Source organism: Anoplolepis gracilipes, chromosome 9 (assembly GCF_047496725.1).
Source record: "Anoplolepis gracilipes chromosome 9, ASM4749672v1, whole genome shotgun sequence".
Lineage (NCBI taxonomy): Eukaryota > Metazoa > Arthropoda > Insecta > Hymenoptera > Formicidae > Anoplolepis > Anoplolepis gracilipes.
The window spans coordinates 8052441-8069789 of NC_132978.1; the positions used below are offsets into that span (position 1 = coordinate 8052441).

A 17349-nucleotide genomic window follows, 5' to 3' on the forward strand; every position below is an offset into this window, starting at 1 on the left:
ACTTTGACGGCACTCCCGAATTTCGCAACGATCGAAAATCCTATTTTATCACGCGCGAGAATCATACTTGGAGTCGACAGGTCGGGCACGATCAAACTCCAACGAAGGAAAGATCAAAATCAGAATAAATGAACGAAAACACGATCGCGATCGCGACGAAGTCGAGACAAATGTCAAAAACAATAGCGCTCTATATGTCACTAAGATCGAATGTTATTATTTTATTTCGGAATCATTTTAGACGTACTTTAACACGTTAAGATTTATCGTAATATTATTACATATTATTCGTATTATTATTACGTATTATCGTCGTGAGAAACACGTACGACGCGCTCGACCTCGAGGTGATCGAACGCGAGACGCCGGCGCCGACGCCGAAGAAAAACACACGTGCGCACACTACGCCCGCCCAAGTCGGAATGAATGACTCACCGCTGTCACGAGTCGCGTACGCCGTGGTCTCCCCTCTCTTACCTCTTACTATGGAATGCGTGACGTCAAAGGACAAGGCCGAGTATGCTCATTCTCTCTCTCTCTCTCTCGCGCCAGCAGACAATAACAAATAGGCACTATACAATTTAACGCGTTGAAATATGTACACAATCAAATAATTCTAAAATACATGTAAAATTCTTTAACTAAAATAATATTATTATTCGATTTAATGCGATATATTTAAAATACATGAAACGCGATTTACGAAATGTGTAAAATATTTTAACGAAAGCAATCTTATAACATTTGCCGTATAACTATTTAACGATTTCTTTATTATATTCGTTTAAAATTATATCAATGATGTGAACAATTATTTGTAAAAATGATAGGAATTTATAATATAGATACCGGCATATATTTATAGACGTATAATAATTAAATATAAATTAATAATGAAAAATATGTACAAATTTACTGCCTGTACTTATTACATTTACTATATATGTATAACTCTATGTAATTATAGAAATTTGTCATATTATATTAAATAAATATTCTCTCTTTCATCGTAACTATTTAATTAATCATTCATATAAATTACTTATCAAAATTAATTAACCGAGATCATTGTTGCAAGAGACTCATATATAAGTATATTTATAATGTAATTTTATTTTATTTATTACTTACTGTAATTTTATACATCTATTGACTCGTTTAATTCATCTATTTGTCGTTTTGAATTTACACTTTTAATAGCAGGACGTTTGATATATTAATTTCGGGAAATGAAACTTTATTAATTACTGTTGATTAATGCCGATTATGCAATTGACATACTCATACGCGATTGATAATATGTGTCTTCTAATATCCTCGAAAGTTCAAGTTTTATTAATAAAATATTTTACATAAATATCGGCAACATACTTCACGAGCAATAATGTATTTTAAAACGCTCGGAAATTCGCTTCTGAATGATTAGGAAAACATATTTGGCAAAGAAGGTATCGCTAAAATCCGCGGGAAGACTTATGTAAAATATTTTATTAATAAAACTTGAACTTTCGAGGATATTAGAAGACACATATTATCAATCGCGTATGAGTATGTCAATTGCATAATCGGCATTAATCAACAGTAATTAATAAAGTTTCATTTCCCGAAATTAATATATCAAACGTCCTGCTATTAAAAGTGTAAATTCAAAACGACAAATAGATGAATTAAACGAGTCAATAGATGTATAAAATTACAGTAAGTAATAAATAAAATAAAATTACATTATAAATATACTTATATATGAGTCTCTTGCAACAATGATCTTGGTTAAATAATTTTGATAAGTAATTTATATGAATGATTAATTAAATAGTTACGATGAAAGAGAGAATATTTATTTAATATAATATGACAAATTTCTATAATTACATAGAGTTATACATATATAGTAAATGTAATAAGTACAGGCAGTAAATTTGTACATATTTTTCATTATTAATTCATATTTAATTATTATACGTGTATAAATATATGTGTGTATCTATAATATAAATTTCTATCGCTTTTACAAATAATTGTTCACACACACACACACACACACACACACACATCATTGATATAATTTTTTACGAATATAATAAATAAATCGTGCAATTATAATAGTCATACAGTAAGTCATAAGATTGCTTTCGTTGAAGTATTTTACACATTTCGTAATCGCGTTTCATGTATTTTAAATATATGGCATTAAATCGAATAATAATATCATTTTAGTTAAGGAATTTTATATGTATTTTAGAATCATTTGATTGTACATATTTCAACGCGTTAAATTATATCACGTAGTATAGTGCGTATTTGTTATTGTCTGGCGCGAGGAGAAAGAGAGAGAGAGAGAATGAGCATACTCGACCTTGTCTTTGACGTCACGCATTCCATAGTAAGAGAGAGGAGCCCAGCGCGTACGGCGTACGTGACTAAGTGACAGCCATGAGTCATTCATTCTTACTCCGGCGGGCGTAGTGTGCGCACGTGTTTTTACTCGGATGTCGGCGCCGGCGCCGGCACGTGCGCCTCGCGTTCGGTCACCTCGAGGTCGAGCGCGCCGTACACGTTTCTCGCGACGATAATATACGTAATAATATTACGATAAATCTTAACGTGTTAAAGTACGTCTAAAATGATTCTGAAATAAAATAATAACATTCGACCTTGGTGACATATAGAGCGCTATTGTTTTTGACATTTGTCTCGACTTCGTCGCGATCGCGATCGTGTTTTCGTTCATTTATTCTGATTTTGATCTTTCCTTCGTTGGAGTTTGATCGTGCCCGACCTGTCGACTCCAAGTATGATTCTCGCGCGTGATAAAATAGGATTTTCGATCGTTGCGAAATTCGGGAGTGCCGTCAAAGTATCGCGCGTGAAAGTGCGGGAGTACCGTCAAACTATCGCGCGTTTTTATTTTTGTACGGTTTAAAATATTTTATTTTTGTGCGGTTTCAACAAATTAAAAAAAGTATATCGCGCGTATAAAACAATAGTTCCTGACGTCCCTTACAATCTAAGAGGAGGAGGAGGCCTAGGAGAGGCATCCTGCATCGGCGGAGCAACCCCAGGGTAAATATTATTTGTATATTAATTAATAAATGCCTTATACGAAATAATTCGATTCTTTTAATTGAATGATTTAATCAAAAGAAACTCAGAGATAAAGATTTTTGTATAAATCTTATAAAAGTTTTTATTTAAAAAGAAAAGTTTTTTTAATTTACAAAGTTATTCCATATTTATATATATCTGCTTATTATTGTACGCGTCGAATATAAATTTATTAAGTATAATAATAAATTCTTTAATATTTATTATTTAAAATCGCTGCTATAATTTGGATTTTATTTTGTATGTTACAGATAACATAGCTTCAATAGCGACAACTCCGCTGTTGCGCATCAGTGTCGGTGAGTGACAAAAAGCTTTTATTATATTTTAAAGCAACGAATTTATGTAGAGATTCTGGTAGATAGAGATGTAGATTGTAGATAAATACGTTGCTTTAACCCTCGGACGGCAGGATAACGTATTCTAATGAGTTCTGAGTCAATTTTAAATCATAGAAAAATTTCTTTTGTATCTTTATTATATGTAAGATAAAATTTTATATTTTTTATTCATTTTTTTTTAATAGAAAATTTTGTTAAAATAGAAAAGTTATACATATAAATTGAAAGAAAAGGAAAAATATTTTAGGAATAAGAATATGTAATATTTATTCCAATTTTATGCAAAACACGTATTATAAAATGTAATGATGAATACAATGAATGAAATATACATAAAATATTAATTTCAATTATATATTTGTAATATGAGTTTTATAAAACAATTTTAAAGATACAGATGTTAATGACCTGCCGACAGAGGAGTATCTAACATACATGCTAATATATTTTATATGCATCGAAAAAATTATATTCTCATCTTAAGAGTACTTTACTTATATCTTCTTTTAAAATGGATATTAAAAGAATCTTCTTGATATTAGTTTAAGGGAGAAATCTTCTACAGAGTAGAGTAATTTTAGATATTCTTAACATGTAAGAATGTATACTAAAAAAAATGGATATTTCTTTACCATTATATTATTTAATATTTGAGATCATTAATTTCAATAATTACAAAAAAAAATTTTATAAATTGTTGACATTAGCAATTTATTAAAACATTGACAAGTTAAATATATATATATATATATATAAGATATGTCGAAAAAGTATTAATATCTAAAGAAGAAAATATTCTCGTTTATTAAGAATATATCTATAAGGAGAGTTTATAAAAGTATATATTTCGAGAATATAATTTTTTCGGTATATACATGATTATATTATCTTTTGCGACTTTAAACGACTGAATGACGTACAACGCGTCTAGAAAACGATTATAATATCGTACGATCCTAAACAAATTTAGATCGTCTTATTTGCCGGCGATAATAATTAACCGGCAATAGGAAGGAATTATTTTTCTTCTTTGATCTCTGGCTAAAAATCGAGTCAGAATGAATATGGCCAGGAGCAACAAAGGTAGGTCCAACTGGCTAGAAAAGTACGTGGTCAAAGACTGGCCTCGTTACCCGGCCAACACCCGCCGTACAATGGGCAGAGGCGCAGAGCGCCCATTTTTTAATCATATCCAAGCGCTCTACGAGCCTCCAGCAAAGCGGTCCTTTCCGTTCCCGGCCATCTTGTCGGCCACCCGAACGAGCCGACGAAACCGCGGCCCCCGAGAAGCCGCCAACCACGATCCAACCGCGGATCCATACCCGAATCGATACGCGCCGGCATAGATCGATCGGTCGGGGCCTTCCGCTCACCGAAGCGCGCACAACCCTGCGACATTCGCCGATTGATATTGATATCGATCGCACAAAAATATGAGTATATTCTAAAGTAAAATATTACAAAGTTTAGAATTAAATATTACTAATCGCGTACAAGTATGCCAATTGGATAATCGGCATTAATTAACAGTAATTAATAAAGTTTCTTTTCCCGAAATTAATATATCAAACGTCCTGCTCTTAAAATTGTAAATTTAAAGCGACAAGTAGATAAATTAAACGAGTCAACTGATGAATAGAATTACAGTAATTAAATAAAATAAAATTATATTATAAATATGTATTTATATATCATATATATATATAGAGTTACATAAGAGTCTTTTGCAACAATGATCTGGGTTAATTAATTTTGATAAGTAATTTTCCTTTTTTTTCAAATCACGATTAGTTGTTATACAGAAAGTGTCTCGCACCAACTTTTTTATTAGTAATACAAGAATTTATACGATTAAATATTTAGGGGGGACCTTCTTTTAGCTCTAATGCTTTAGCTATATAAATTAAAATGCGGCGGCTTGTCAAGTAAAAATTAAAACTTTTATTTTTTATTTTATCTTTTTTAAAATAATATGTAATGAAAATTAATGAAATTTTTACAATTATGACAGCGAACAGTGATATAATTCGGACAATTTTTACTTAAATAAGTAAAAAATTAACATTTTTCTCTAATTAAAAAAATTTTGTATATATACGTATATACATACGTATATAATATATCTGATTTTTATTTCATTTAATTGAATCTATCGATATCTAATAGTTTATTATTGTATTTGTAGAACAATATAATACTCTAAATTATTAAATTGTTGAAAGAAATTTTTTTTTCATATAAAATAAGTTTTAATTTGTAAAATGTAGAATGTAAAAATAGCGTTTTTTAAAAGAAAAAGAATTACCAAAAATCAAGATATTATTGGCAAAATTAGAATATTTACAATATTTACTTGGTTATTTGATATTAAAAGTAAATTATTGCCAGTGTGGAGAAATAACAAATTATTTTTAGGTGAAAGTGAATAAGCAAAATGTGTTAATGAATTTTGTGGACATAGCACGGATCGCAACCAAAACTGTGCTCATTATGTGTTATCCATTGAGAACATTCGTGGATATTGGCTATGTAGTTCAATGTCCACGTTTTTATGTCCACAGAGGGCGTATCGCTTTCAGGGATCACGTAAACGTAAAACCGGGCCGTGGCGTCTCTCACGCTTCTCTCTGTGTAAATCCGCCAGTCTCTGGTTTGATTTCAGGAATTGCCAGCCCTGCTAGAGAAAATGAAAATGGTGGGGGCGAAGCGAACGGCCTACCGCCGAATGTTTTGCCCTATTGTTCAGGGATGTCGCGGAAAATGATGTATTTCTATTAAATTGGAGTTAGGTAAAGCGGGATCCGAGCGGTGGAGATGTGTTTTATGCTTATCGAGATGGGAAAAGTGCTTTGCGCCGAGGGCAGACTGCGGTAATACTGGTTAAAAACGTCGAGAAACTCCACGAACGACTCTTTGTCATGGACATGCAAGCTTCTAATGGTACGCACTTGTTTTCGTATGCGGCATAATTCGAACGCGCCCGGTCCATCATTTCTCTTGGACGATGCGACAGTTTGCGGATGGATCTTCGAATTTATCCGTTTGCTAAACAATCGCGAGACCGTTAGACGTGTAAAAAAAATGCAACGATGATAGGAAGGTTAAATAAAAGTATGTGCTCTCTCCAAGGTTTTCTAGCGTCGCTTTTTGCTATTCTAACGCTAATGGAAAATTTACATTAAAAAGCGCGACAATACTGCAATATTCGTAGTTTCGATAATAGCTTTATGAATGATTATATATTTCACGAGATAGATATGCCAAGTAGAAATTATCTACAGTTTTAAAATCTTCAAAATCACGGGATTAGCATCCAAATATAGATCGAGTTATCTTTAATTGATATATTGTCGATAGTTTTAAGTGGAATATTTTACTCATATAGAATTTTTTATCTTTAAATATAATATTGTTGTACTTTTCCCTATGAACAGAATTCACAAGAGAATATTTTTATATTTATAATAATTCAGTTAGAAGTAGTAACAATTGCTCAATCATGTGAATGTAGGGATGGATATGTGTATGACTACAGTGTATACTTCCATCCCTGGATTGCCTGAACAATTAGGGATGGTATGGATGGGAGATATGATGATGGGAGAGCCTACTCATGAACTGATGCTGGATCCTCGTCAAGCTGAAAGTCCTTTTTTCTCCCATGGTTCGCATTCGTATGAAGATCTTAGAAATCATCATATTGCTCCCATGGTACGCTATATACCACAACAATTTTCAAATGAGTGTTCGGAACCTGATGAAGCAATGGAAGCTGTAGATGGTCATGACATACAGCGAGTGAGTTTTATGTTCTTGCTTAACAAAAGAGAACAATCTATATTTATAGTAAATTTATATATATATATATATATATATATATATAGATGTATATTTTTTTAAATTTTATAATTTTTTTGCTGTTAAAGGAATATGATTCACAACCTGAAAGGCCAGAAATGAATGAATATTTAACATTAGAAGATTACATTGGTGATGAAGAACGAGAACAAATTGTGAGCAATGCGGCGACTCAAACAACTCAAGACAATCGCAATCGAAAAATAAAGCCTATAAAGCATCCTGGACTTGTATTAAAAACACCAATTGCTTATCAACCTCATACTGATTTAAATTTTATTCCTATTCGTAAAGATGGTATAGGTAAGCATAATCATTACAAAGATCTATCTATAAATTTCTACATGTGTTCGGAACAACAGCAAGATATTGCGCTCGTTTTAATTATTATAAACAAATGAGTGCTGTGGCACGTCTTTAGAGTTCGAATTTCGCAGTTAGCGACAAACACGTCGCAAACAATAACGCACGACTCGAGACAGATCACTCTCAGAATTCATGCGAAGAAAATCCAGACTAAAGTCGCTTGCTTAACTCAATTATAACTAAACAATGGAATGTTATATGATATATTTTCTGAAAAGTAAAATATTTTAATTTAAAATAAAACTACTAAAAATAACAAAAGTCTAAATTTTTTACTAGATAACTATTTGATTACATATATTTTCTTATCATAATAAATTTTATTAAGTAAAATATAATTGGAATCATTATGCCATAAATATTGTTTATTTAATGATACTTACTAGTCTATCTTTATTTAAATTTATATGTATTTTACAGCTGTTTGTGAAAAATGTGGTGCTATTGGAGTGAAACATGCCTTTTATACAAAAGAGCGTAGATTTTGCAGTAGAGCATGTGCACGTTCTTCAGAACATACAGCACCTACCGCCGATTCGACATATAGTCCATCTCATTCAGTGGATCAGACAGTATCTGGAAACCAAGCATCTCCTAATGAAATGAAAGCACCGACGGATGTAAGTTAATATTGAACTTATTTTAAGATAGAAAAAAATGTTATGTATAATGTTATATATATTAACAGTGTTTTGAAAATACAGGTTAGAATCCTGTATTGAAATAATTAAAATTTAACTCAATTTCACTGGTTAATAAAAAATTCTTTAGAAAAGACAATGTGTTAAATTATAACTTATGTAATTGGTCCAAAACTTTCTTAAATATAAAAATGTTTAACGATGGACTGATCTTACATACAGTTTTATGAACCCATTTTAGTTTTAGAAACCCATGCATTTTCTCATCTGTTTTGTTTATGTTGTAAATTTTAATTTAAAAAATGTTATATTTTGATTTTTTAGGTAATTATAAAGGAAGAAATAGATATCAAGGATTCTATCGAATCAGAAAAAGAAAAAGTTAAATTAGAACCAGTAATGCCTGAGGATTTACCGGTTAGAAGAAAGAGAACAGCGGAAATGGCGGGTTCTTACGATTGGACGCCACAGCTTGTTGAACCTGGATTTTGTGCAGCACCAGTATCTTGTTTTAAACATGTTAGTTTTTCCAAAGAGTTTTATACATTTTATATGTATAAAATTTTAGAATAGAAAAATATATATTATAGGAGATATATTTATTTGCAACAACTATTTTCAAATGCGCGATAAAATATTGGTTTTTGCATATTTACTATATAAAATTCAAGCATATAATTTATTGTTACATTATCAATTTTTGTTTTAGGCTCCTATATCTGAAATATGGGATAATATCACAGTGGGTATGAAAGTAGAAGTAGAAAATACCGACTGTGACGAAGTATGCGAGGCTTTTCCAGATTCGTTTTGGGTTGCAACTGTATTACGTATATGTGGATATAGAGCTTTGTTAAGGTATGAGGGTTTCGGACACAATGCAGATAAAGATTTTTGGGTGTCGCTTTGTTCTAATGACATACATCCTGTTGGTTGGTGTGCCACAATTGGAAAACCTCTTATTCCACCTAACAGTACGTAATCGAAATTATTTCTAACAAAATGACAATGCGCGGACTAAAAGAAATGCGTTGAGAAAGACGATTATTAATTTTATTAAAAAAAAAGTGGGACAAAAGCATGTAAGAAAATGATCTGATATCAAATTATTTTTGCAGCGATTGCAAACAAGTACAAAGATTGGAAGGATTTTTTAATGAGACGATTAACCGGTGCAAGAACATTGCCGACAAATTTTTACAATAAGGTGAACGATAGTATGAAATCTCGTTTTCGATGTGGACTTCATTTAGAAGTGGTAGATAAAAACAGAATCTCACAAGTCAAAGTTGCGACAATACAAAAGATTATTGGCAAACGTTTACATGTGAGATATTACGATTCTCCTCCGGAGGATAATGGTTTCTGGTGTCACGAAGATTCACCTCTCATACATCCCGTCGGTTGGGCTAAGAGAGTGGGACAGACGCTGGATGCATATCCCGAATATTTGGAACGAATTTCTAAATCAAAATTATCCGAAGACGACGCAACGGAGAATCTTTTTCATGTGCCAAAGAATCATCACATGCATCTTGGATACACGTTTAGAGAAGGAATGAAAATAGAGGCCATCGATCCACTCAATCTTTCAGCTATCTGTGCGGCAACAATTATGCGAGTTTTGAAAGAAGATTACATTATGATTCGCATCGACACTTATGACGAAGACACAAGCGGTGCTGATTGGTTTTGTTATCATTCGTGTTCACCTTGCATTTTTCCAGTCGGGTTTTGTTCCCAACACGGTTTACCATTAACACCACCAAAAGGCTATGATCCTACTACATTTACATGGGATTCATATCTAATGGAGACCAATACTGTACCTGCTCCTATGCAGTTGTTTAATTGGGTAATTTTTCTATATATTTCTATTCATTTTTCTATACATTTCTTAATATAGTTTGTAATTCTTGTTTATGTGTTATAATTGCGAATATCTTCAACATATTTTAGGATATTCCCCAACATGGATTTATTGAAGGAATGAGACTTGAAGCTGCTGATTTAATGGATCCTAGATTAGTTTGTGTTGCTACTATTACTAGAGTGATTGGCAGATTATTACGAGTACATTTTGATGGTTGGGAAGATGAATATGATCAATGGTTAGATTGTCAAAGTCCAGATATTTATCCTGTTGGCTGGTGCGATCTTGTCGACCACAAGTTAGAAGCGCCGCGAAGTGTACTCACTAAAAACACTAGTCCTACTGGTAAATATCACATATTGTTTAGATTAAGTAAATATATATTCATAAAAATATATTTTAGTAAAATCACCGAGAGGCCTTAAACGTAAAACTAAGAGAAAATTGAAGAAGAGTAGCAAGATGTTTTGCTCCAAAAATATACTACCTCGTCAGAGCGAACGTATTAGTATGGCTCGCGAACGCGGGCGAGAATTGGAGCCTGCTCAAGGAACTAAAATTGAGAGAGAACGTGACTTAGAGAGTCTACCGGAACAGAGAAGTAGAGAACCGGAAACGGCGGAAGAACCGGTTGGTCCCGACCAAACCTTACCCAGTCCTACCACTGGTCAAGGTCAAGCATTGAGAGATACACAAAGTGAAGTACAGAGCCCTCCACCACCTAAAGAAAGAACTGCTACGTCATACATCAACGTAAGTAGCATAATTTTTGTATATAAATGTAATCTTTTTCAAATATAATTATATCATGTTGATTAAAATTATTATAAATAAAATTAAATTCTAATTTATTTGATTCTTGTAGGTTACTTCAGCAAGTAGTAAATATATACCGAGACTAGCAGATGGTATACAAAAAAGTTCGGAATCTGGTGATTTAGTGCCATCTGAATGGAATGTTTTTGATGTTGCACAATTTCTTCGTGTTAATGACTGTGCGACATACTGCGATAATTTCAGTAAAAATAAAATAGATGGAAAGATATTGCTGACTCTCACTAAGGACCAAATAATAGACCTCACAGGTTTCAAAGTTGGACCTTCTTTAAAGATATATGATTTAATTCAGCAATTAAAAATCAAAGTGAATCCAGCTCAGGAAAGGTTGAAATTAGGATTGAAGAAATTATTATAACAAAACTAGTATATAGTTAGCGCTATAATTAAGTTTCATCATTATGCAAATTAGACATGGATTTACAGGTAAGGCATGTGAAATAACGATAATTAAAATCATCTCTATCTCAGTATGGTTACATACATGTTATTTGTTACATACTTTACTAATGTGCTGAAGGAATGTTTATATGTAGATTCTTCATAGTCTAAAACAAAACTGTAAAATTTAGATGCCTTGAGATCTACTATGAGTTAAAGAGAGTATTCCATTCTAAAATGCAGCTATGATTTTATTTTTATTCCCTGAAATATATAAATTCATAAAAAAGTAATAATTGATTATATTTATTAAATTTATTTATCAAAATTAATTAATTTTCATGAAAATAAAGAATAATATAAATATATAAATCTGCATTAAGCTCATTTAATTAATTAAGCATTAAATATAAAAATGTTTAGTGTTAAATGTACAATGTGTAAATGCTGTAAACAAAATATAAAACAAACTACTTTAACAGATGTAACAAGAATTTTTATTAAAGTTAAAATGTCTTAATATTTATATTAATATATTTATATTCTATATGATTTATTATTTTTTGCTGGGTTTATTTCATTTGTATGTTTTAATATCTGTGAATGAAAATAATAATAATAATAAAATATAAGCTGCATTTGTTAATTTATAGAAAATAAAATTTGCAGTAAGGTAATTACAATTTTAAGAATCTGTGTTATTAAAAATCTTATTAATTAAGATGGTAAGTTTAGTAATGATTCTGATAATAAACATTTCTTAATATATATAGATGCACACACAAACGCAAGGAAATAAACTATAAATTATAAAAACTGCATTCTGGAATGGATTGTTCTCTATAATAAAGACAGCATCTAATTTTTTTTTATAATGTCCATATTGTAGAAAAGAGTTAAAATTAACATTTTTTTATAATAGTATCATACATTTTATATATATATATAGATATATATAAATAAATATAAATATATATTTATACCTGATACATATGTAAGGAAAATTTGATGTATGTATATTGCACTTATGCATTATTCATAAATATGTGACATATTTTCTGTAATATGTTTTTCTACTGAAGTTTTTCTTTCAACCACAGTGTTATTTGTAAATCCATGCTGTCACATTGCTCTACATTAATAACATGGATGCATCAGCCACATACACAAGCTGGTACGTGAAAATATCTAATTTTCCTTGGATAAATAGTAAATAATAAATTTTCTTGGATAAATGAAGAAAAAAATTCAGACATCTCGCATATTATGTATACGCTAACAGAGTAAATTAATACAGATATATTAAAAGCAGCTACACAAAGTACAGAGAACACTTTTTTCTTTGATTGATTTACCGATTAATGTTAGACTTGTTGAACAATAACAATATACAATCTTTCTATTTTAATTAATCTCTGTAAATTGACTCTGTATGTACGTATAACGAATAATACATATATATATATATATATATATATATATATATATATATATAAATTTAAATATAACTAAAAGAAAACTGAAAAATTGTGTAAGCGTATATTTAGATCTTGTAAATATGATATGTAGCATGATGTTAGTTTTAGCTCTGTCTCTCTACGAATCATGACACATGGCTCCATGCCATAAATAAGTGGCTGATGCATGTGTATGATGTACATTATATCCATATATTGCTTAATCATCTCTATAATGAATCGAAGCAATCAAGCATTAAAGAATATTGCTTTGATTCTTAAATACTATTTTAGTACTATAAAATGTAAAACGTGATTACTCGCCAATTATTTATTCAATAATTTGGAATCTCTAGAAACTAGACTTTTACGTATCTTTTATCTAATGTTTCCTGAAAAGATTATATATATATATATATTTGTGGTAAAAGAGAGCATTTCGTATATGAATGGCCAACACTGTATCGTTCTCATGCACAAATTATTACAGAATTCTAATAACATGTTATTCATGCAAAGTGAAACTTGTATATTCTCAACCGTATTCGTGCGTTAAATTTCGTATGAAAAATATTGATCTTTATTTACAATTGAATTTTTTGCTACGAGCTGTAAAATCAAATAGGAACATGTAGCATTAACATACAGTATGAAACGTGCAGCGAACTGCTCATTATTTGATATGCTAGGTATATACTTTTAAAGAATTAAGAATTATAGTTAAACTTTAATTTTAATTTATCTGATACATTGAAGGTCTTATATTGATAATATTGATGAAACTGAATAGAATTTTATTACTTATTTGTTATAAATTTACTTTCATTCTAAGTAAAACAGATTTGATTTGACAAAAAAGTTATATCTAATTCTAATTAATATATGACTTTTTCTATTGTATAAAATTTTATCAAATAAGAATAACACAATAATAAGTACAAAAGGGCAATACTGTCTATGTTTTAAAGCACATAATGTATAATTTTGATTATGATTAAATTTATATTATGTAATTAACTCAAAAAATTTGCGACAAGTATCTCAATATTTTGTGTTGTATTTTATGTTTGTAGAGTAATTTTAAACATTACATATTTAAATGAAGTAATGGAAAATTATTACGAAACACATATGACCTCTCAATAATGCAGACTTTTTCATCATCATCATTGTCAATGCTAGAGTAAACAAAAAGATACGCTTAGAGAGAAATGAATACTTATTAGTTACATCTTATCCCTCTATGCCATATTGTGATTTACATATCAGTTTCTGAATTTGTACTCATTGTCTTTCTTATTGTGACATTAGGCGAGAAAGTGCAACATTCCACATTTTCGCATATGTTTATAAAGAAAAATGTAGGCTATAGAGGGTTAAGAAAATAAAATGGATATTTGCCAGAAATTGTAGCAATTATTGTGAAACTTTACTATTAGATTATTATAGTAAAGTAGTTGTCTTTAAGTTATAAATTTACAATTTATATATAACTCAATTTATCTCAATTTTCATAAAAAAGATCAATTTTATATATATTTTTTTTAAGTAATACACGTACATATATGAACATGTGATAAAAAGACATTTTTGCAAATTTCATGAATTTAATGGAAGATAAATTTTCAATCGTTTATTATTTCTATTAGTCTTCATTTATATTATTTTAGGTACAAATATAAAATTCAATATTACAGCGCTATCGATAATATGAATAATGCTATATCATATTTTATAAGATAATATATCGCGAAATTACATTATTTCTATAAACTCATAATTATACCCTAAAGAGGAATATGGCATATATAATGATTTCTAAATTAATTAAATAATGAGATTTAATTCCCAAATAAAATTATATATGCATAGAATATATATTATATATGAAATTACATTATGATATGGCGATTAGCGTCATTTGTATATATATCTTTTGCCGGTAATGTAGATTTATATTGTTTTGGCGATGAGTTTCGTTATCGACAAAATATTAACTGTAATCTCTCCACAGGATGTCGCGCTGTGTGATTCGCAAGTATTAATTGTAATGGAACGCACGACTAAAAAAAAAAAAAAAAACGGATTCATTGATTTGTTCGGAATACGATGTTTTTACGATAAACGGCGTCTGTGATATAATGCTATAAAAGAGATCGTATTATTAGGTGGAAAATAGGAATATAGTAGTCTGCATGCTGAAACGCGCGATAAAACGTATGGACGAGCAAAGACGCGTCGTGATGACCGGTAGTCTCGATCATCGTTTACTTTCATGTTACGTCCGGCGCCTCGTAAACATGACGCCGTCGAGCGAACGACGAACGACGAACGACGAACGACGCAGACGTGGGAACGTTCGCTGTGTGTGAGCCTGCCAAGCATGTAGCCATACAGTGGTCGGTTCGTATATATACACATATACACACGCACATACACATGTATATACGTTTACGCTCGTGACGCCGTGTGGGGGAGAGGGAGAATGGCGGGGATGCGAGTAGAGTAGCTCGCGTATTCTATGGGCGGGGCTTTAGCCAGCTGGCAGATGTTTCCCGCGCGGCCGCGTCGTTCCTCTAGCGTAAACCTACGCGACGAGAAAGTAGTCCCACGTTATGGCGCCAGATATTTCCCGCAATAAGCGACTACCTGACACGAACGCGTTCACGGACGGATTTGCGTGAATAAGCGGTGCGAGATATCGCGACGGTACCGATCATCGGGAGGGTCCGGGAAATGGCTAGTCGATCGTGAGGATGAGCTGACGTAGGGGTGGGAAGGGAAGAGTGAGGATGAAGTGAGTCGCCGTTCAGGGCAGAGTGAAGCGCGCGGTTTCCCCCTCGACTCTCGACTCGAGCGCGAGGCCGCCTCGATTGTACGCGGGCGCGCCCGGCGAGGACCACGACTTTCGAGTGTCCTTATCTCGCAGTGAATTTCATCGCGAACATCGTCGCACCGCATGCCGTACGCCGCATATACTTGGGCCGCAGATATTCGTCGCGCGTTTCACACACGAGGCGTACGTACGTCGTAAACGTGCGTGTGAGTTACGTGTCGTCCCGGACTTGTCGTGCCTCGATGCCGTCGTCGATGCGTAAAACGTGAGCGTAAAAAAAATCTCCCTTCGCGTGGGCTGATTCACAACCGGCATACGATCAACAGAACCATCTCGTTCTGCATCCCAGCGTCTTAATCAGGTCGGTTGACGAGAAGATTCTCTCGTAAAAATACGAGTAAGTGGAAGAGACTCGATATTTTCTAACGAGACTGTACTACACGAACGTGTAGTCGAGTATTTCGCGTGTGCTATTTTTCATACAAGTGTAACTTCACGCAAGTGTTCCCGGTGATTTTGCTCGCCTGTGACATTTATCCAGGAAAGAGTGAATATAAATCGGTGGCGAGTGAAAAGTGAAGGAAAAGTGCGACGCCTCGAAAGAGAAGGGAACCTGGCATTCCGTTACATAGCGACGTTCCTGACGCCGGGCGGCGGAGTGATCCACGGCACGTCGTGGGGGCCCTCAGCTGTTTCCCGCCAAAGATCGCCATTACAAAACGCGTTCGGGCGTTGTGTGTGCGCGCCGCGCGGAGCGTGTGGCTGTCTCGTGGACGAATCTTTGTGCGCGTCGCCGGCATCTGCTGACGAAAAAAAGGGGCTGTCGCGATACACGGCGTGTACCGGAAGTGGCGAGTAACACGTTTATACATATATTGCACCGAGAACGGAGACGTATTTGATAAAACGCGTGTTGTTTGTCCCCCTCCTCCGTTCCGGTGGAGTGCGCGGTCGGTCGGTCGGGCGGGCGAGCGAACGACGAACGAACGAACGACAAACGAACGAACGAACAGCCGGGCGGCGAAGAAAGGAGCAAATAAGTACGCGAGAAAAAGTGAGAGCGATAACGAAAAGATATCCAGAGCAGCGGGACTTGTCGTCTTTTCGCAGCCGCTACGACGGCTGTCACGGACGTGAAATTCACTCGGCGGGACTCTCAGTGCTGCGGACCGACGAGATATGTCAGTGTTTGGTGGTGACGATCGGATTTTGCTCGAGGAAATCGTCGAGTCGACTGAACAGCCAGAGATTGAATTGTGCGGGTGAGTCTCTTTCCATCAAATTTTCATTACGAAAAATGTTGATGTCTATATACGCGCGATAGCGATAGAAACGAGGATAGTATGTATATGTATCGATGCAGACGCGCGAATATACACATACCTATGTATATATGTATACTTTGTGTCCGTGTTTGATACGGCGCGGTTATATACACATTATACGTTCTCGTCATATAGTCAGAGCGAGACAGAATGAAGTGGAGCGAGAACGCGAGCAGGAGGGACAAGGTTTATTGGCTCTCTCGGAAAGAGTGTCGTGCTCGAGCCGCTTATCGGCCTCAACCTGTTTGCGAGAGCTTAAACGTAGCTGCCGCCGTGGCATCGTCGGGCGTCGTCGTCGTCGTCGTCGTCGTCGTCGTGTCGTCATCGGA

At 33.3% G+C, this 17349-nt stretch overlaps 2 protein-coding genes across 6 annotated transcripts in view; both read left to right on the top strand.

Annotated features, from left to right (window-relative positions):
• The first annotated feature begins 6120 nt into the window (after nucleotides 1–6120).
• On the top strand, nucleotides 6121–14266 carry LOC140669184 (MBT domain-containing protein 1). 5 transcript variants are annotated; one of them, XM_072898769.1, is made up of 10 exons: nucleotides 6121–6386; nucleotides 6958–7244; nucleotides 7373–7607; nucleotides 8091–8290; nucleotides 8636–8830; nucleotides 9021–9285; nucleotides 9430–10166; nucleotides 10271–10529; nucleotides 10588–10937; nucleotides 11050–14266. In XM_072898769.1, exons 1-10 carry the CDS (start codon nucleotides 6365–6367, stop codon nucleotides 11377–11379), a joined length of 2880 nt encoding a protein of 959 aa, XP_072754870.1. In that variant the 5' UTR covers nucleotides 6121–6364; the 3' UTR covers nucleotides 11380–14266. The 5 variants fall into 5 exon arrangements, with proteins under 5 accessions (XP_072754870.1, XP_072754872.1, XP_072754875.1 ...); XM_072898771.1 differs by having other exon boundaries at nucleotides 6982–7244; XM_072898774.1 differs by having other exon boundaries at nucleotides 7018–7244.
• Nucleotides 14267–14718: 452 nt separating this feature from the next.
• The window catches only part of Crp (transcription factor cropped), a 137586-nt gene continuing 134955 nt past the window's right edge, over nucleotides 14719–17349 (top strand). Inside the window, exon 1 of the mRNA XM_072898780.1 lies at nucleotides 14719–16957. Coding sequence (XP_072754881.1) covers nucleotides 16875–16957 — 83 coding nt within the window. The 5' untranslated portion in view covers nucleotides 14719–16874. The remainder of the gene's footprint in view (nucleotides 16958–17349) is intronic.

What these genes read in the sequence shown, in the direction of transcription:
- LOC140669184 (XM_072898769.1), top strand. Translation starts at nt 6,365, where the DNA reads ATGGACATGCAAGCTTCTAATG. An exon ending in GGACATGCAAGCTTCTAATG is followed by an intron (nt 6,387 to 6,957) that starts GTACGCACTTGT and finishes ATGTGAATGTAG; the next exon opens with GGATGGATATGTGTATGACT. An exon ending in ACCTCTTATTCCACCTAACA is followed by an intron (nt 9,286 to 9,429) that starts GTACGTAATCGA and finishes TTATTTTTGCAG; the next exon opens with CGATTGCAAACAAGTACAAA.